Source organism: Staurois parvus, unplaced genomic scaffold, assembly GCF_062004578.1.
Source record: "Staurois parvus isolate SC_StPar_1 unplaced genomic scaffold, SC_StPar_1.0 ptg000453l, whole genome shotgun sequence".
In the NCBI taxonomy this organism is placed as follows: domain Eukaryota; kingdom Metazoa; phylum Chordata; class Amphibia; order Anura; family Ranidae; genus Staurois; species Staurois parvus.
Genome location: NW_028318249.1, coordinates 744,867 through 766,056, shown reverse-complemented (window position 1 = coordinate 766,056; position 21,190 = coordinate 744,867). Strand labels below are relative to the sequence as shown.

The 21,190-nt window shown below is 39.8% G+C and overlaps 1 protein-coding gene across 1 annotated transcript; it reads left to right on the top strand.

Moving 5' to 3' along the window:
- Positions 1-1,003: 1,003 nt before the first annotated feature.
- LOC149453055 (pro-opiomelanocortin) lies at positions 1,004-21,190 on the top strand. Its single transcript, XM_089688741.1, has 3 exons — positions 1,004-1,136; positions 17,428-17,571; positions 20,198-21,190. Exons 2-3 carry the CDS (start codon positions 17,443-17,445, stop codon positions 20,849-20,851), a joined length of 783 nt encoding a protein of 260 aa, XP_089544867.1. The 5' UTR covers positions 1,004-1,136; positions 17,428-17,442; the 3' UTR covers positions 20,852-21,190.

Sequence of the window (21,190 nt, the reverse complement as noted above, 5' to 3'; positions counted from 1 at the left end):
AGAATCCTGCACTGAGCTGTAGCGAGATTTGGGCTACTCAGCATTCCCGGGGATCTTGTTGGCAGAAGGATGTCACCACCCCCACAGTATGGAAGTCATGGAAAGATGAGCCCGCCTGCCCTCACTTTTAAGGAAGGAGGGGCACATTGAGTAAGCAGACCTTGCCTGCAGAGCAAGGTCCACATTAATGACTACAACCCCATTTGGTAGCCACTATAGATCCTGCACCTTGTATCCTACCCCTCCAATATTATTATTACTGACAGTGTCTTCCACTTACGGTGACAAACACCCCCATATGCCTTTGCTTGCTGTCACAGGGACAGGAAGTAAAGTTACAATGTAACCAAGGTCAAAACTTTCCCATGTAAATTTGGATAAGGTGGTAAGAGGCTATTATCACTGTCTTGAATGGGGTGGCATTCAAGATGAATTACACCGCAATGCAGTATATCACGTGTTGCGGTCAGAGTTACATTACCGCACCACAGAAGTTTGAATCTGGTCTTATTCTTTCCAAATGTATCCAAAGTAGAAAAGAAAAAAAGTTATAGAGTTGAACTTAAAAAACAAAATCATGTGTTAGGCAGAAATAAAAAGAAGTTACGCTTTTAATAGAACATTTAATCGTAGATTGTTTTGACACCTGCCCAGCAGGTGACTTACACCATACACACTAAACACACCACATATCCAGATTAGGGTGTGACAAAAACAGATTGGTTCAACCTATTTGGAAATAATTTTCCAAGGCACATTGATGTCATCCCTTAATACCAAATCAAAAGGGTCAATGATCGCTTAACACTCCGCTAATCTCAGTTATGAAAATCCAATCAAATATGATTGGAAAAAAAGGTTCATTTTAATACGAGGGGAGCTAATCCTTTCTGTTTACGGAGATATCACATACATAGGTTGAATCATTCCTTTTGATCACTCTATGAAATTCAATCCTTTTGCTATTCTTTTCCTTTCTCTCTGTGGTTTCAAGAAAGCCCTCGACGACTGTTAATGAAAGCACCTCCCTGCCCTAGACACACAAGTATAAGAAGACCTGGTCTGGTGCTTCCAGAGGCTAGGACACTCAGGACTGAAGATAAAACCCACTGCACACTAAGCTGAACAAGCAACAGGTAAGCAAGATTTTATTTTTATTTTAAACTTATGCTTTTTTTAAATTATTTTTAAACATTGTATTAGTACAGGCAACATTTATTTATTTACATACATTTAACAGATTGCAAAAAAAAGTCTGAATAAGCTTTTTTTTTTTTACTTTTGCTTTTATATTGTATTGCAATCTTTGCCTATTTAGCTATACATTTACATATTCTGTTATAATGATGTATTTTTTTTAAAGTGTTATCACTTTACACTAAAAGGAAATCAATTAAAATGTTACTTTATATTATGGCTTTTTTATGATAAATTATGCTTAAATATATTATTATTATTATATCTAATTATCTTTTATTACTATGAAAGACTAACAAAAAACATTTAAAATTTTAAATTATTTAACTGACTGCAAGACAATTATTTGAATAAGCATTTTTTTAAGCTTTTATATTCTATCAAGATCTTTGGCTATTTCGATATATTTTAAATACTTTTTTTTTTGCTTTTATGTTATGTCAAGGAACAGTTATTTTTCTTACCATTTTTAGTATTTTTTTCTGTTTTTAATGTGTTATTATTTGAATCTAATAGGAAGAACATTAAAATGCATCATATTTTTTAATTTTTTTTTTAATTTTATGATACATTATAATTGGGTATATATCAGTATATTACTATTAAAGTCAAGTATGAGAAAACCTCACTATACTGTATGTTTGTTATGTGTTACCATTCATACAGCATATATATATATATATATATATATATATATATATATATATATATCATTTTCTTACTTTTAAAATTCAAAGAACAAAAAAGCAGAAAATGGAACTTTCTCACTGAGTAGCACATTGTCAAATTTTCTGCTTTTTCAATTTCTTCAATTATATATTGTATTGGGATGTAGTGCACAGTTGATCCATCCAAGCCACTGTAGCATTTATCAGGGTTTTAGATGCCTCATGGTTGTTTCTAGAATTCAAAGAATTTCTGGACAGTCTCACGCTATCTTTGCCTTTTGTTCAAAATTATGAAGTGGCCGTTATCCTGATTTGGCTGCAAAAGTGTAAATACACTTTAGGCTGTGCCATATGCTCATGAATTAATTTTTTTCAGCCTGAACAAAAGAAATCTAACAATCATCTATCCATGCTAAACAGTACAGATGGACAAATCTCCCACTGTGGCTACCGTATTCTGACAGCCAGTGTCAGAACACCCGAACAGTGCCTGCACCTTATTGGATGCAGGAGCTGTGCGGATGACAATTTTCTGCCTTCAAGTTTTCAATCAAAGGATGTCGGGTAAAGTAATGCCTACAGTGCCACCCACTGCTGGAATTTCAGCTGACTGATTTTTTTTCTTAATTTTAGTTTTGTTTTACCATATGGAAGGGTTGTTAATGAATTTTACAGCCTAAAAATTAAATGTATAATAATGATACTTGGTGGGGGGGCGGGGATTTACTAGAACTGGAGCAGACAGAATCTGGAGAAGATGTGTATAGCACCCAATCAGCTTCTAGCTTCACTTGGTAAGCTTTTAAATGAATTGTAAAAGCTGATTGGCTGCTATGCAAATCTGCTCCAGTATTAGTAAATTCCCCCTATTTGAGGTGTGGATGTTTTATCCAAAATTGTATCGTTTTTACGTTTACAGGAAATCTTATAAAAACTGAACAGCCTTTCTCAGAGTTTTAAGGAACTTTAGGGTTCCTCGAGAAGCTGCGAGGGGTTACTTGAGCAATGAGCAATTTCTGACTCATAGATAACTACTCACTGACACTAATGATCTTTTCTAGCTATCTTTAAAAGGGGGGCATTTTCCCCACTGACCGCCAATGAAAAGTGGTCTTTCTTCCACTTACCCTCCCACTGATCACTAAGGTAAAGGGGTTCTTCTTTCACTTTCCATCCCAATGATCACCAATGTAACAGGGTCCTTCCCCCACTGACTCTCCCAATGAGTATCAATATAATTGGGTCCTCACTAACCCATCAAAATAACCACCACTGCAATGAGGTGCTTCCTCCACTTCCTCACAGTGATCACCAATGCAGTTGGGTCCTTCCTCTACTTATCTTCCCAATGACCAATGACCATGAATGAAATGGGTTCCTTTCCCAACTGACCCTAAAAAAAACCCCATAAACAACAATGTAATGTAGTCCTTCCCCACTGACAATCCCAATGACCACTAATGTAATTGGTCTTTCCCTTACTGACCCTCCCAATGACCACCAATAGGGTACTTCCCTCAATGACCCATCAAAATTACCACCATTATAAGGGGGTGCTTCCTCCACTTCCTCACTGACCTTCATAGTCATCGCCAATGCAGTAGGGTCCTTCCCCTACTGATCTTGCCAATGATCATGAATGAAATGGGTTCCTTTCCCAACTGACCCTCAAAAAAACACGAATGTAATGTAGTCCTTCCCCACTGACCATACCAATGACCACTAATGTGATGGGTCTTGCCCTTTCTGATCCTCCCAATGACTACCAATGTAATGGGGTCCTTCTCCCACTGACTCTGCCAATGATTACCAATGAAATGGGTTCCTTTCCCCAGTGACTCTAAAAAAAAACACCAATGTAGTGTGGTCCTTCCCCACTGACTCTCCTAATGACCACCAATGTAATGGGGTCCTTCTCCCTCTGATCACCAATGCAAAGGGGTTCTTCTCCCACCGATCACCAATCTGAGGTAGTCCTTCTCAACTGACTACTCGTGTAAAAGAGAAACATCCCTCATGTCCTTCTTTTTAAAGTTTGAAAAAGCTTTATTGCCACTTGGTTACATACACAAAACCAAACACACAGCTCTCCTCCAGACCCTGCTCCATCTCTCCAATGCATTTTACCCCAACGTGGGCCAAGTCATAGAGGTGTAAGGGAGCACTAGTTTAAGAGGGCATTCTTCTGTCCATCATTGTAAAGGACTGTCCTTAAATGTACATGGATTTTTCTCTACTAAGCACCAGTATAAGAGAAACTACAAATTTCACTGTCTGCATTTCCTTTTCAGCCAAAACTGTTCATATCGAGAAGCCTTGGGCGTCAAATACACCAAGTATTCCACATTCCTTATCCTCAAACTTAATCTTCTATCTCAACCTACTGTACACACTGTTGTACCATGAGTTCTAAATACAACTCCATCCAAAAAATTAACTTACTTTTGTATAGAGTATAGCAGGGTTTAATAGGTTTTATAGCTGTCAGTGTCTTTGTTAGGGAAGATTCACCCTCTATTAGTCCTGGTGACCATTGTCCCTGGGACTGAAAGTGATGGGAAATATCAACATGTCCTCCTTATTCTTTTATTTAATTCTTAAACCACAACTAATGTACCATGAGCTAAAAATTGGAACTCCATTCAATATTTTAACTGGGTAGCATAGGGAAGGGTTTGAAAATTGTTTCTATATTCTTGGTACTTTATGTATTTTTTTGAAAGTTGGGCACCACCCAAAGATTTTTATTACTTGATACACATCATTAGGGGGTTATAATATATTTTCCTACTTAACTTAGTTTTTTTTATTGCTACCTCTGTGTTTGGGTGGAGATATTTCCCTTCTGAGTGAAAATCTGCCCAATAGAGACTAATGTAATGGGTCTTTCCCTTTCTGATCCTTCCAATGACTACCAATGTAATGGGGTTCTTCTCCCACTGACTCTGTCAGTGACTACCAATGAAATGGGTTCCTTTCCCCAGTGACCCTAAAAAAAGCCCACCAATGTAATGTGGTCTTTCCCCACTGACTCTTCTAATGACCACCAATGTAATGGGGTCCTTCTCCCTCTGATCACCAATGTAAAGGGGTTCTTCTGTAAAGATACAGAAAAGGAACTGACAAAGGTTCATCTATACATGAAAGTAAAAAATAAAGGTTCATCTATACGTGAAAGTAAAAAATAAACTTAATTACTGTCTAATGTAATGTGTTTTGACATACATTACTAATTCACCCACTAGGAGTTTTTTTTTTTAAATAATAATTATATTTTTTATAATTTTTTATAATAATTTTTATTTTTTAGTTAATAAAACTGTAAAATTCTTTTATAATTTTTGCCTTGTGGCCATTATTATACAATTTTGCGTGTTGATGCACAGTGAGCACAGATAGCACTGATAAGCAACAGTTAAACCCTGAGCAAGCCTTGAAAGGCAGCGAAACGTATTGGGTTATGGGGAAATAGTTTTAGGATGTTTTAGTTAGAAAGAAATACCAAGCAGAGCAGAGTATTTAGGAGAAGAGTGGTATATGAGAAAGAGATAAAGATAGCAGTGGAAGAACCTTGGAGAAAAAAGATGAGGAAGTATCAAAAAGAGGAAAAAACATGATAGTAGATTCCAGAAGGAGTAGCAACAAATGGGGATACCAATGTTGTATCTCTCCCCAAATTGAAATAAAAGCGTGTGTAAGAGTAGTAGAAAAAAAACACAAATTTGATTCAAATTATAAAAGAATTTACAGGTTTCTTCAAATAAAATATGAAAGTTTGGTTTCACACAGCTTTGTAGGAGGTAGACATGCAAAACGTAGTGATGTATGTCAAAACTCTGTATGCTAGACATTCATTACCCTGGATTCGGATTAATGACTGTTCATAGGAATTAAAACCTCTTTATATATTTGATTATTGAACTTCTTTAGTTGTAAATTGAGAGGCTCTTATTCCAATATAGTTAATATTGGGCAATACAAAGCGAAAAAATGATAGAACAATACAAAAAAATTAATTTTCCTGTAATGCTGAGTACAGTGCATCACACTGTTTATTATTTTTTATTATTATTATACAGTATTTATAAAGCGCCAATAGTTCACTCAGCGCTGTACATTACAAAGGGAGACAGAACATGTGACAGAACAATACCAATACAATGCGATACATGAGGGGATCGAGGGCCCTGCTCTTTCGAGCTTATAATCTAGGAGAGAGGGGATGGTGGCACAGGAGGAGATAGCTGTGGGGGATGGAGTGGTAGGAAGAGTGGAGGAGGTCGGCAAGTTAGCAGGGGGTGGGGTAGGCTTCCCTGAAGAGATGGGTTTTCAGGGTGCGCCTAAAGGAGAGGAGAGTAGGTGATAATCTGATGGGTTGGGGCAGGGAGTTCCAGAGGATGGGTGACACCCTGGAGAAGTCCTGGAGGCGGGCATGGGAGGAGGAGACCAGGGAACTAGAGAGAAGGAGGTCTTGTGAGGAGCGGAGTGTGCGTGCTGGGCGGTACTTGGATATTAGGTCGGTGATGTAGTTCGGGGCAGTATGGTGGACAGCTTTGTACGTCAGCGTTAGGATTTTGAATTTGATCCGTTGTGCAATCGGAAGCCAGTGGAGGGATTGGCAGAGGGGGGTGGCGGAGACGGAGCGGTTGGAAAGGTGAATGAGTCTGGCAGCCGTATTCAGGATCGACTGAAGCGGGGATAGCCAGCGGCGAGGCAGGCCAGTGAGGAGGGAGTTGCAGTAGTCGAGTCGTGATATGATGAGGGAGTGGATGAGCTGTTTAGTGGTTTCTGGGGTTAGGAATGTGCGGATTTTGGCGATGTTGCGGAGGTGGAGTCTGCACGAGTTTGTTAAAGATTGGACTTGGGGCTGGAAGGATGGGTTGGAGTCCAGAATGACACCCAGTACTCTGGCCTGCAGGGCGGGTTTGATGGTAGCGTTGTTGGATGTGACGGAGAAATCAATGGGGGGTGGTGTCCGGGCTGGGGGGAAGACAAGAAACTCGGTTTTGGAGAGGTTCAATTTAAGGAAGTGGAGCGACATACAGTCTGATATGTCGCTCAGTAGGTGTGTGATTCGGGCTGAGACCAAGGGGGTGAGGTGGGGGGTTGAGAGATAGATTTGTGTGTCGTCGGCATAGAGGTGGTAGTTGAAGCCGTGAGAGTGTATGAGTTGGCCAAGGGAGGAGGTATAGATGGAGAAGAGAAGGGGTCCAAGGACAGAGCCTTGAGGGACCCCAACAGAGAGGGGGAGTGAGGGGGAGGTGGTAGCATTATAGGTAACGCTGAAGGAGCGTTGTGACAGGTAGGATGAGAGCCAGGAGAGAGCAGAATCTCTGAGGCCGAGGGAGTGTAGTTTTTTGAGGAGGAGGGGGTGGTCGACTGTGTCGAAGGCCGCAGAGAGGTCAAGGAGTAGGAGCACTGAATAATGGCCATTAGCTTTGGCGGTTAGCAGGTCGTTGGAGAGTTTGAGTAAGGCATGTTTACTTTTTTCTCAACTTTATTGAAATGACAATGTAACATTTTTATTCACCGTAGAGCACTGCGACATGCTGCGGTGAAAAAAGTACTGCACATCCTACTCTTTTTTTAAAAGCACACCACCATTATGCAGTGGTGTGAACTGAACAAACAGGACATAAGGCATGGAGTTCATTGGTATTAGCATTACAATTAGGGCCCATTCTAGGTCCAAAACAGGCTTGAAAAAATGTATGAATAAATCACTGGGACCAGATGGCTTACACCCACGAGTGCTCGGAGAGCTTAGCACTGTTATAGTCAAGTCATCATTTCATTATTTTACTGTACCAAATTGATTGACATGTGGAAAATGTGGTGCCAATACTCAAAAAGAGTTGAGAAGTATACCATGAAAACTGAAGACCAATCAACCTAACATGAGGGGTATTTAAAGGAAGACTAAGAGATTATTTCCAAGAATTTGCCTGAAAATGGTATCTTTTGAGGCAACCACTCCCTTTTTGTCTCAATGACAGGGTGTACCACAAACAGGACATAAGGCATTGAGTTGACTGGTACTAAATTTACAAATAGGGCCCATTCTAGGTCCAAAACAGGCTTGAAAAAATTAATGTGAATAAATCACCAGGATCAGATGGCTTACACCCATGAGTGCTCAAAAAGCTTAGCAATGTCAGTTCTTTTTTTTTTTCTCAGAGAATAGGTGCAGGAACTCAATCATGCCATCTGCATCTTCCTTGTCCCTGTTCTGCACTCAGTGGGATCTGCTCAGGAGATCTGACCTGCAGGAGTTGTTGGGAGACAAGCTATCACTTGTAAACACAAAAACCGAACTTCTGTGTTTACAAGTGATAGTGGTGAGCAGGGAGCAGAGTTCCACCATGTCCAAGCTGAATAAAAGCCCTGAGTACTGTTATAGTCAAGTCGCTGTTCCTAGCTTTTATGGTACCACATCATTGGCATACGGTAAATGAGGTACCAATATTCAAAAAGAGTCGAGACGTATACCAGGAAACTACATACCAATCAGCCTAACCCATATGGAAGTAAAATATATTTGAAATATATTTTAAAAATATTCTTCTCAAATATATTGACATATATTTGAAATGCTACAATTTTGGCCATATTCAATATATTTAAAAAAAATAAAATTTTATATATATATATATATATATATATATATATATATATATATATACACACACACACACACTGTATGTTGAAATGCATTTTTATTACAAAATATATGAAAAATATTTGTAAAAATACATTTCAAATATACTCCATGTCTCTAAAAATACAAATCCACATTTTTGGAATGCATTTACAAATATATGTAAAAATATATGTCAAGAATATATTTAAAAAATATATATTTTCAAAAATTTTAAGTATTTGAAGTATAAATTTGGGTATTTGAAGGAAGGCTAAGAGACTCTTTCCAGGAATTTGTCTGAAAATGGTACCTTTTGAGGGAACCATTCTCTTTTTTTGACTCAATGACAGGGTGTGCCACAGGGACAAGAATTGATGGAAAATATACTGTATACATTATTATTATACAGGATTTCTATAGCGCCAACAGTTTGCGCAGCGCTTTACAATATAAGGGAGACAGTACAATTACAATACATTTCAGTACAGAAGGAAGAGGAGGGCCCGGCTCGTGGAGCTTACAATCTAAAGGAAGGGGGAGGTGATACAAAAGGTAATAGCTGCGGGGGATGATCTGGTGGAGGTGATTCAAGTACAGTTCTTAGGTGGAGGTGGGGTAGGCTTCCCTGAAAAAGTGAGTTTTCAAAGATCGCCTAAATACATCGGGGACACAATCAATGAAACATTTTTTTTTACAAATTGGAAAAGGCTAGAATGTCTGTCATGTTCTTCCTCTCTGTGGCACCAGTTTATTTTTTGACAGAGAGTAAAAGGCAAATTAACATTTCACAGTTGTCTCCAAAACAATTTGACAGGTACCCGCTCCCACTTCCGCTGCGATTGCCTAGGCTATCGGAAGCGGAAGTTGTCCTCCCCCTTCCCTCCCCATAGTCTTCTGGGACATGTGACAGGTCCCAGAAGACTACGGGCCATTTACAAAGCGAAGCGCTTCTCGCACATGTGCAGTGGGCACCCGGATGTGAAGCTGCAAGCTGTCACAGCTGGGTGCCCACACTGAAGATGCTGGCACCAGGGAGAGAAGACGGCCGGTGAAACCAGCGGTGGTGAGGACACCACTGGACCGAGGGACAGGTAAGTGGCTGTATTTTAAGAGTCAGCAGCTACAGTTTTTGTAGCTGCTGACTTTTATTATTTTTTTTTTCAGGTGGAACTCCGCTTTAACTCACATTTAAATAATTAATTTTTTATTATTTTTGAACTTTTTTCATTTTTCTTCTACTTCTGCTTTACAGTCATTTAAATTTAATTCAATGCATTTGTAGTTCCACATTAAAAAATGCAAATTGAAATTGAAAAAAAAAAAGCTTTCATTTATTTGTAAAGAACTTTACCTGTACCAGAATCATAGCAGTGTTATTTTAAAAAGAACAAATTAATTAGATTAAATATTTACTTTTTTCCTACAGTAACAATTTTCTTTAACTAACTAAAAATGTTTTGTTCCTTTATTTTTGTTTATGGATTGCAAAAATAAAATAATTTTTGCAAGACCTATCAGCAAAAAAAAAAAAAAACAGCCTTGTTTGGCCTACTGGTAAATAAACAGGCCCATAGCAGAAATGTAAAAATTGCTCTGATCCATATGTGGTGTAAAGGGGTGAGAGCCGAAATGCTTAGCCTTCTAGTTAAAACAACCCCCGACTTGACACAACACACAAAATGTCATGTTTGCTACTCTCTATACCAGAATAATAATAATACAGGGGAGGAAATCACAGACAATAGCTGTCTTCTGTGTGAATGGCTCCTGGCATTGATCTATATTTTTAGCTCTACATTATCTGAATAAAGGAATGGGAGTATTAAGTACTGGAAGGAACTATATGATCTAAGTTACCAACTGATACAACAATAAATAATTCACTAATGGCCTCTCCAAGGTAAAGGTACAGAAAATGTACTGCAAGGCTCACCTATGCAAATATGCTGCAATATAATGTGAAGGTACTTTATATTATATATCTTTTTATGTCGCTCTTTAGTGTAATAAAATTATGTATATTACGTAAAAGGCAAAGGATACAGTGCAGTCATCAAAGTTCAGTACAATTTTATAATAAGATGTTGTTGTTTGTTCAAGGTCTCATGAAAAGTCTGATTCCTTAATATGGCTCATTCATATCGCTCATTGAAACGCGTTGCCATGCTTTTTTTTTTCCACAGATATTTATGTAAAACAAATGGAACCGTAAAGGTACATCAATTCCAATCTTGTAAAATCAGTCATTTCTAATTTCTCTTCCATCTAAATTCGTGTACCCTGTTAAAAAAAAATCTAAACACATTATAAGGCTGGTAATGTTTGTCACGCAAAATAAATCTTGCATACAATATTTGATGTTCTACATTATTTTTGGCTGAAAATGTAACAGCTCCCTACACGTTTCATGGACAAACTTCACTTCTTCAGGAGAATGTAAAAATATTCTATATATCTGATGGAAAAATGTCATATTTCCTTGTTATTATGGCTAGCTAATATATACTAATGAATCCTATGCCTGTTTACCTTAGCTGACGTCATAATGGATTCTTTCTTAGATACACAAAATATAACTGGATACTAACATTTATAGGTAAAGTTGATCCAGGGAATATCCGATTGCCTTTCGGGGGATCAGAAAGGATTTTTTTCCCCTGCAGGAGCAAATTGGATCATGCTTTGCTGGGTTTCATTGCCTTCCTCTGGATCAACTGTGGGATTCTAACTTTTTTTTTTAATGGTTGAACTGGATGGACTTTTGTCTTTTTTCAGCCAGACTAACTATGTAACTATAGGAATGTCATTAAAAAGTGACCAAATGACCAAGCCCCTTGAGGAATGTGTGTTATCTTCCTTAGAAAAGTAATAACATCTAAGGGTTATGATTGGTCAATACTACTAATTAGTCCTGTATATGCCATAGTCAAAACTTGGAATAAGTAGTCTCTTACCAGGGCTGCTTCATGCATGCATCTGGTTTGGTCATCATCTGCCAAGCCGTAATGAAAGAAAGCGGTACTCTTTGGTGAAAGGCATCAATAGATAAATATCTTGTTATGTTTTTCCAATATTATTACATTTGTTATCTTTAGCTATATAGTTACATAGTAAGTCTGGCTGAAAAAAGACAAAAGTCCATCCAGTTCAACCATAGAAAAAAAAAGTTATAATCCTATACCCACAGTTGATCCAGAGGAAGGCAAAATGTGGTGGAAATTGTTTTATCACAGTTATGTAATAGTTTGTGTTTTTGGTTTGTTTGTTTTTTTCAAGATGTGCAAAGAGAGATCACACAAACACTTGTAGGTAAAATCAAAATGTATAAACCATTTAAATAAGAAATTATAGATTTCATGCAATGCCAAGCTGCGGTTTCTAAAGCGAGCAAAATCCTCTCTTGTATTAAAAGAGGTATAGACTCCAGAGAGAGAGATATCATTTCCCCCGGTACAAATCAATAGTAAAACCACATCTGGAATATGCAGTTCAGTTTTGGGCACCAATTCACAAAACGAACATTGGGGAACTGGAGAAAGTACAGAGAAGGGCAACCAAACTGATAAGAGGCATGGAGGAGATCAGCTATGAGGAAAGATTAGAGGAACTGAATGTATTCTCTCTTGAGAAGAGGAGATTAAGGGGGATATGATCTACATGTATAATACATAAGGGGGGATATGATCTCCATGTATAATACATAAAGGGGATATGATCACCATGTATAATCATAAGGGGGGGATATGATCTCCATGTATAATACATAAGGGGGATATGATCAACATGTATAATACATAAGGGGGGATATGATCTCCATGTATAATACATAAGGGGGGATATGATCTCCATGTATAATACATAAGGGGGGATATGATCTCCATGTATAATACATAAGGGGGGATATGATCTCCATGTATAATACATAAGGGGGGATATGATCACCATGTATAATACATAAGGGGGGATATGATCTCCATGTATAATACATAAGGGGGGGATATGATCTCCATGTATAATACATAAGGGGGATATGATCTCCATGTATAATACATAAGGGGGATATGATCTCCATGTATAATACATAAGGGGGATATGATCACCATGTATAATACATAAGGGGGGATATGATCTCCATGTATAATACATAAGGGGGATATGATCTCCATGTATAATACATAAGGGGGGATATGATCTCCATGTATAATACATAAGGGGGGATATAATCCTATACCCACAGTTGATCCAGAGGAAGGCAAAAAAAACCCAACAATGCATGATCTAATTTGCTCCTGCAGGGAAATAAAAACCCTTCCTGATCCCCTGAGAGGCAATCGGATATTCCCTGGATCAACTTTACCTATAAATGTTATATCCAGTTATATTCTGTGTATCCAAGAAAGAATCCAGGACTTTTATAAAGCAATCCAATGAGCTGGCCAGACCCAACTCTTGAGGGAGTCTATTCCACATTTTCACAGCTCTCACTGTGAAGAATATTTCCATGTTTGGAGAGTAAATTTCTTTTCCTCCAGACATAAACAGTGCCCCCTTGTCCTCTGTGATGACCTCAGGGTGAATAACTCCACACCGAGTTCACTATATGAACCACTGATGTACATGGAGATCATATCCCCCCCTTATGTAATATACATGGAGATCATATCCCCCCTTATGTATTATACATGGAGATCATATCCCCCCCTTATGTATTATACATGGAGATCATATCCCCCCTTATGTATTATACATGGAGATCATATCCCCCTTATGTATTATACATGGAGATCATATCCCCCTTATGTATTATACATGGTGATCATATCCCCCCTTATGTATTATACATGGTGATCATATCCCCCCTTATGTATTATACATGGAGATCATATCCCCCCTTATGTATTATACATGGAGATCATATCCCCCTTATGTATTATACATGGAGATCATATCCCCCCTTATGTATTATACATGGTGATCATATCCCCCCTTATGTATTATACATGGAGATCATATCCCCCCTTATGTATTATACATGGAGATCATATCCCCCTTATGTATTATACATGGAGATCATATCCCCCCTTATGTATTATACATGGAGATCATATCCCCCCTTATGTATTATACATGGAGATCATATCCCCCCTTATGTATTATACATGGAGATCATATCCCCCTTATGTATTATAGATGGTGATCATATCCCCCCTTATGTATTATACATGGAGATCATATCCCCCCTTATGTATTTTACATGGAGATCATATCCCCCCTTATGTATTATACATGGAGATCATATCCCCCCTTATGTATTATACATGGTGATCATATCCCCCTTATGTATTATACATGGAGATCATATCCCCCCTTATGTATTATACATGGAGATCATATCCCCCCTTATGTATTATACATGGTGATCATATCTCCCCTTATGTATTATACATGGATATCATATCCCCCTTATGTATTATACATGGTGATCATATCCCCCCTTATGTATTATACATGGAGATCATATCCCCCCTTATATATTATACATGGAGATCATATCCCCCCTTATGTATTATACATGGAGATCATATCCCCCCTTATGTATTATACATGGAGATCATATCCATCCTTATGTATTATACATGTTGATCATATCCCCCCTTATGTATTATACATGGAGATCATATCCCCCCTTAATCTCTTCTCAAGAGAGAATAAATTCAGTTCCTCTAATCTTTCCTCATAGCTGATCTCCTCCATGCCTCGTATCAGTTTGGTTGCCCTTCTCTGTACTTTCTCCAGTTCCCCAATGTTCTTTTTGTGAATTGGTGCCCAAAACTGAACTGCATATTCCAGATGTGGTTTTACTAATGATTTGTACCGGGGGAAATGATATCTCTCTCTCTGGAGTCTATACCTCTTTTAATACAAGAGAGAATTTTGCTCGCTTTAGAAACCGCAGCTTGGCATTGCATGAAATCTATAATTTCTTAATTAAATGGTTTATACAGTTTGATTTTACCTACAAGTGTTTGTGTGATCTCTCTTTGCACATCTTGAAAAAAACAAACAAATCAAAAACAAAAACTATCACATAACTGTGATAAAACAATATCCACCACATTTTGCCTTCCTCTGGATCAACTGGAGGTATAGGATTATAACTTTTTTTTTTCTATGGTTGAACTGGATGGACTTTTGTCTTTTTTCAGCCAGACTAACTATGTAACTATATAGTTACACTCCCCCTGAATTAGTGAATGTTGTTCATGAAACACGTAGAGAGCTGTCTCCAGGAAAGAATGATGCAATATATGCAGTTGGAATATGTTATTAATATGTGGTAATTTGTATGTAAGATATTCTTTGTGTGACAAACATTACCAGACTTATAGGGGTTTACTTACTAAAGCTGGAGAGTCCAAAATCAGACTCCCTTCTGCATAGAAACCAATCAGCTTCCAGGTTTCATTGCCAAAGCTTCATTGAACAAGCTGAGGTTAGAAGCCGATTGGTTTCTATGCAGAAGGGAGTCTGATTTTGGACTCTCCAGCTTTAGTAAATAAACCCCATAATGTCTTTAGGGCTCTTTCACACCTAAACGTGTTTCTGGAAATTCACATTTCCATGCGTGTTTCCCGGACCACTTTCAAAAAGCACTGCAGTTGCCATCTGCAGTGGGTGTCAGTTTTAAGTTAATGATACCACAAATGCAGTGTATTTGCCTGCACTGCATGGTACGTCTGTGATTCAGTTGCTCTGCAAAAAATAATTTTTTTCCAACTAATGCATGCAGTATTTTTTCTGCTGTCCGGTGTGATTCAGTCCATTCAAATAAAGTGGCTAAGTGGTTAGCACTTTTGCCTAGCAGAACTAGGAGTGTCAGTTCGAAGCCCAACCATACTACCTGCCTGGAATTTGCATGTTCTCCCTGTGCCTGCGTGGGTTTCCTCTGGGTACTCCGGTTTCCTCTCACACTCCAAAGACATGCTGGTTGGTTAATTGGCTCCTGTCTAAATTGGCCCTAGTATGTATGAATGTGAGTTAGGGACCTTAGATTTTACGCCCCTTGAGGGTTAGGGACTGATGTGACTGTACAACATATATGTAAAATCGCGGCGTAAATTGAAGACGCTATATAAGTTCCTGTTAGGGATCCGGGTATGACCAGAAATGTGTGGGAACACAGGTGTAGTCAGGGCTGGCGAGGTGGAATGGTCAGGCAGGCCGTTTGGTACTGTTAAGCACCGCCTGGCGGCGTCTCTAGCAGCCCACAGCACGGGGTTCCTCAGGGCGCGGGGTCTAAGTCCCAATCTGCTTATTCACCAAGGCCCCTGATGGTGGGGATGGACTTGGAGCAGACTGAGACCAGGTCGCCACCCCTGAGTACGTCCAGCAATGGTAGAGAGCGTTGTCAGAGGTGTGCGGGGAAAGGAGCCTGACATGAAGAGGCTGGCAGACCTGGTAACAGGGACAGATCCGTGCGGGATGGATCGTCTGGGTACTGTAAGGCGTAGTCAGGCAGGCCAGGTCAGCAACATGCGGGCAGCGAGGTACTAGAGGAGCAGGCAGAGAATGGTCAGGGTCACAAGCCGGGTTCAGTAACACACGGGCAGCGCGGTACAGAGGATCAGGCAGAAGGATGGTCAGGCATTGATATTACAAGATTGGAATTGGTGTACCTTTCAAGTCTCATCTGTTTGTATACATATTTGTTGAACAAAGCAGGGATGGAAGTACTAGGGTGATATAAGCCCATGGAGGGGATTTAAACCAGACCATTTTTTTGAAATTAGGTCAACTTGCGTCTTTCCAATTTTTGTAAAACTTCTATATTTTTCCATAACGTAGTAGTATGATGCATTGATGTGCACTGTAACATATTTTTTTTCTGCTGCATGTCTGCATTTTTCTCCAGTGCACACCAAGGCAGTGCTTTGGTGTGAACGTGGCACGTAGACGGCAAGAGTATTTGCTGTGTACTTGCATTAAGCTTACATTAATTAGCTCAGATCAATGCAGCTCAAGGCACTAGGCGTGAATGAGCCCTTAAAAGTTTAATATGGTATTATTAGGAAATGAATGCAGAACAGTCTTCAGTGTGACCTGGAAAAAACTTGAACCTCAAGGAGAAGCTTCCTGATCCTCAGATATGGGGTTGCTGGCATCTCAACTAACTCATCCAGCGGTAAACAGTATTGTGAAACATCCAGGATGCCATTTTCCTGAACCAACCTGTGTAAGATGAGACACTGGGTGGTCTCAGCCAGTGCTACTCCACTAACTATGCCCTTCTGACATGTTTTTCCGCGCAGAACAGTTTACACGTGTATTCTTTCAAGTCACAACAGCCTTTTACAATTCAGCTAATGTATTTTCTTCTTCGTGCTGATATCAGCCATAACAGTGGAGAAGTCTGCTCTGATGGGCTGAAAGATAGGCACACGGGAAGTGGGAAGGTTAGACAGCAGGGACGGACTGGCCATTTAGTGACTCGGGCACTGCCCGAGGGCCTGGGTGTCAGTAGGGGGCCCCATGAGATGCCCCTGGTACCTTTCATAGGATTTTTTGGGTGTGGTTTGAGTGTGGGAGAGGACACAGGGGCCCCATGATTTCCTATTGCCCGGGGGCCCCATCAGTTGTAAGTCCGCTCCTGTTAGAAAAGTATGAGTAACCCGAATGGCAGGCAAAAGGGTATCTGACACTAGACTATATGTTAGCTGCTCTCTCTTTGTGGAAAATAGTTCTCTCTCTCTGTAAAATGTCACATCAAGTAATTATTTATGGGCAACTGTACATTCAAAGCCAAAGAAATCAACAACCATTTACCAATGTCCCTTTAAGGCCATAAAACATCTATTTGGTTACCTGATTGTAGTGTTTATTAAAATATGTCATTAACTCTTGCATGCCTCTGTCATTTCCCAGCTGTTGGAAGGGAGAATGTTGCAGCCAGTCTGGAGCTGTATCCTGGCAATACTTGGGGTGTTCATATTTCATGTCGGAGAGGTCCGGAGCCAGTGCTGGGAAAGCAATAAGTGTACAGACCTTAGCAGCGAAGATGGCATTCTGGTAAGGAGAAGCTTCCTTCATCAAACATTATTACAGCTTACCAACTTTCCAGCTATGACTCCTCAGGGGTGGAGCTTATCTAAATAGGTGTTATTTATCCAGATATGGAAAGGGCAGTCTACAGATACAGGCAAAAGGCACTCAGGTGTACAAAGTTATGTCAAATTACACATCCCTGGAACTCTAAAGCTATCAAACAATTGACAGCTCAGTAGGGGTATAACTACAGATCATGGGGGGCCCCATTGCAAAATTGAAATGGGATCCCCCCAGCAACCTCACTACCGTCCTTCATCCTTACATAAAGTATGTAAACATAAAGGAAAAGCAGCAGGGCAGCTGTCGCACAGTCAAGGACAGGAGACCAGGGCTGTGGATTGAAGCTGCCAGGGAAAAGCAGCAGTGGAGGGAATTAACTTTTAGTCATCATTTTACATGTAGCTGCTCTACCCTCAGTAGATCACCAATCTTTTTCATCATCCTAGATCTCAGGAGCTCAGTGTAAATACTGAGCCCTCTTACTCCTTCCACCACCACACCAAGTAGGTACTTAAAGAGGTGCTGCAGTAGTCATCAAAAAAGAAACAAGAATTGTAGTAGCAAGAATATTGAAAAGCAAAATATTTCATAGCATGACATAATTGTTAGTAGTCCTGCACTCAATTATTCTATAATTCCTAATACAAACTTCATTTTTTTCTGAAGAACTACAAAAATCAGTCCGCTTTTAGCAAAAGAAACACACTGGGATTTTTTGAGGAAGTCTACAATAGGCATACAGGGTTAATTTCAGTGCTGGTCAGGATGACCAGTGGGCAATAAACCTGCATTACTAAGACAGCTAAACAACTTTTCATTACTGCAATGGTGATCTATGACTAGCGAATAATTATGAAGTTTCCTTCTGTACATCTGGGTTTGAAATGTTGCAGGGGGAACAAAGTCAACAGCAACCATTGTCATCCCAATAACACAGCACTGAAATTGTGTTGTCTTCAAATGTATAAAGATCGTCTATCTTCAAATTGCCTCACACAGCTCCTTTAATGGGGCCCCCTTTGACCCCCCAGGCCCCATAGCAGCCGCATGGGATGCTATGGCTAGTTTTACACCACTGCAGCTTAGGGAATCCTTAGATAAGTTGTAATACTGTAGATGCCTGCAGCTTCCCCTACTTGTCTGTATTTGATTTGGAACACATTTTCTTCAGGTTTGCCAACATTTCTCATTTAGTACTAACCTGCCTCTATAGAGTTAAAAGCTACGGGGCTTATTAGACTCGATCTTTTTCTGTCTTGCATTTAAAGTGGTTGTAAAGACTCAAGGTGTTTTATCTTCATGCATTCTATGCATGAAGATAAAAAACCTCCTCTGTGCAGCATCCCCCACAGCCCCCCTTAATACTCACCTAAGCCTCCTCTCATTTCAGTGATGTGCACTGGAGTCTTGGCTAACCCAGGACTCCCTCTCCTCATTGGCTGAGATAGCAGCGGTAGCCATTGGCTCCTGTTGCTGTCAATTACAGCCAGTGAGCCAATTACAAGAGAGAGGGGGCCAGGCCAAGTTGAGACTGTGTGTGTGAATGGACACATGGAGTAGCGGCTTGGGAGTGCGCATGCTCGTGTGCTCCCATAGCAAGCTGCTTGCTGTGGGGGCACCCAGCAGGAGGGAGGGGTCAGGAGCGCCAAAGGGGGATCCGAGAACAGGAGGATCTGGGCTGCTTTGTGCAAAACCACTGCACACAACAGGTAAGTATAGACATGTTTGTTATTTTTTTTTTAAATTAAGCCTTTAGAATCTCTTTAAGTAGCTAAAGACCCTTTACTAACCATATGTCTGCAATTAAAGAAAGGGATTTGAATCTCTGGTATGCTGACTCTGGACATTGTAAAAAAATAATCCTCTGAGGCTCTTGGCCATTGAGGCATTGGAGATGAGTTATTAAACGCAATTAGGCTGTTTGCTTTGCAAGGAGTGTTGCCTCAAAGCTTAGTGAATGTGGTGAGGTTTTTGCTGGAAAAGCATGTAAGGAAAATTTAAAAAAAACATTTTTATTTTCACATGATTGGATGATGGAAATCAGAGGCAGACTTCATCTCTTCCATTAATCTGGGGTAAATTTCGTTGCAAACTGCAACTTTCCTTGCACAGTGAATAGTTATTTGAGTAATTTAATTTCCTACTGGGTACTGAAGTGAAAGGATGGCCCCATCAAACTCTAAAGCATGCAAAACATCTTTAATTGGCCACCTTCTGATAAAACCCCGCAAAAAACTAGGTTTTTTGTTTCAACAATAAAGTAGTGATCATCACAAACCAGCATTTCAGGATGCTAACCTTTTTGGCCCATAGCTAGTAGTAGTTAGTCCACTCAACTGGACTTGTCTTGTAATGCTGAAGACGTTATAGAACATGCGCACCTGAATGTGACTAACTACTAGCTATACCATGACCTGGAACAATGAGAACCTTCGCAGACATTTTGGCACATGACTTTATATTCACAAAGGGTTTGATTTTTTGAAGAAAAGACCTCATTCTTGCAGAGGAGGTCTACTGGTGTAGATGGGTTGGACTCTTATAGTTCATGGAATAATTGACCATTCCTAATCCTTTTTTCTAACAGGAATGTATCAAAGCATGCAAGATGGACCTCTCCGCAGAATCTCCTGTGTTTCCTGGCAATGGCCACATGCAGCCCCTTTCTGAAAACATAAGAAAATATGTCATGAGCCACTTCCGCTGGAACAAATTTGGTCGAAGGAACAGCACCAGCAACGACAACAACAGTGGGGGCTACAAGAGGGAGGATATTGCCAACTACCCTATATTGAACCTGTTCCCTGGCAGTGACAACCAAAACACACAGGAGGGAATTATGGAAGATGAGGCTGTGGATAGGCAAGACAGCAAAAGGTCTTATTCCATGGAGCACTTCCGATGGGGAAAACCTGTCGGCAAAAAGAGGAGGCCTATCAAAGTCTTCCCCACAGATGCTGAAGAAGAGTCCTCAGAAAGTTTCCCCCTTGAGCTGAGAAGAGAGCTTTCTCTAGAGTTTGACTATCCCGACACCAGCTCTGAAGAAGACCTGGATGATGGAGAGCTGATGGATGGCCCAGTTAAAAAAGATAGGAAGTACAAAATGCACCATTTCCGATGGGAAGGACCACCCAAAGATAAGCGGTATGGAGGATTCATGACCCCAGAGAGAAGCCAGACACCTCTAATGACTCTTTTCAAGAATGCCATAATTAAGAACGCCCACAAAAAGGGCCTGTAGATGGGACAAGCTTCCATCTGTCCCCCTCTTCAGGTGAAACCAGCATGTCTCCTATTTCGGGTTCCATCGTGCACCTCATGATCAACTCTTACTGGCCCACTCTGTAGTTAGCTCTCTCCTGACCCCAAGTTTGAGTTCTCACTTTAGTAAGACTGTACTGTACAAACTTAGTACAAAGTCTGGAAAGATTGACCTAAAGCGGCATTGTACATAGGGAAAGTTAGATGTTTCTATCTGTTGATCTCTAGTTTTTGGTTTGCTAAATTATTTTCATATCTGACGAAAAATGTACAATACTGTAAATGAATTGGAAAAATAAACGTTTACAATCTTACTGGC

What these genes read in the sequence shown, in the direction of transcription:
- LOC149453055 (XM_089688741.1), top strand. Translation starts at nt 17,443, where the DNA reads ATGTTGCAGCCAGTCTGGAGCTGTATCCTGGCAATACTTGGGGTGTTC. An exon ending in GCAGCGAAGATGGCATTCTG is followed by an intron (nt 17,572 to 20,197) that starts GTAAGGAGAAGC and finishes TTTTTCTAACAG; the next exon opens with GAATGTATCAAAGCATGCAA.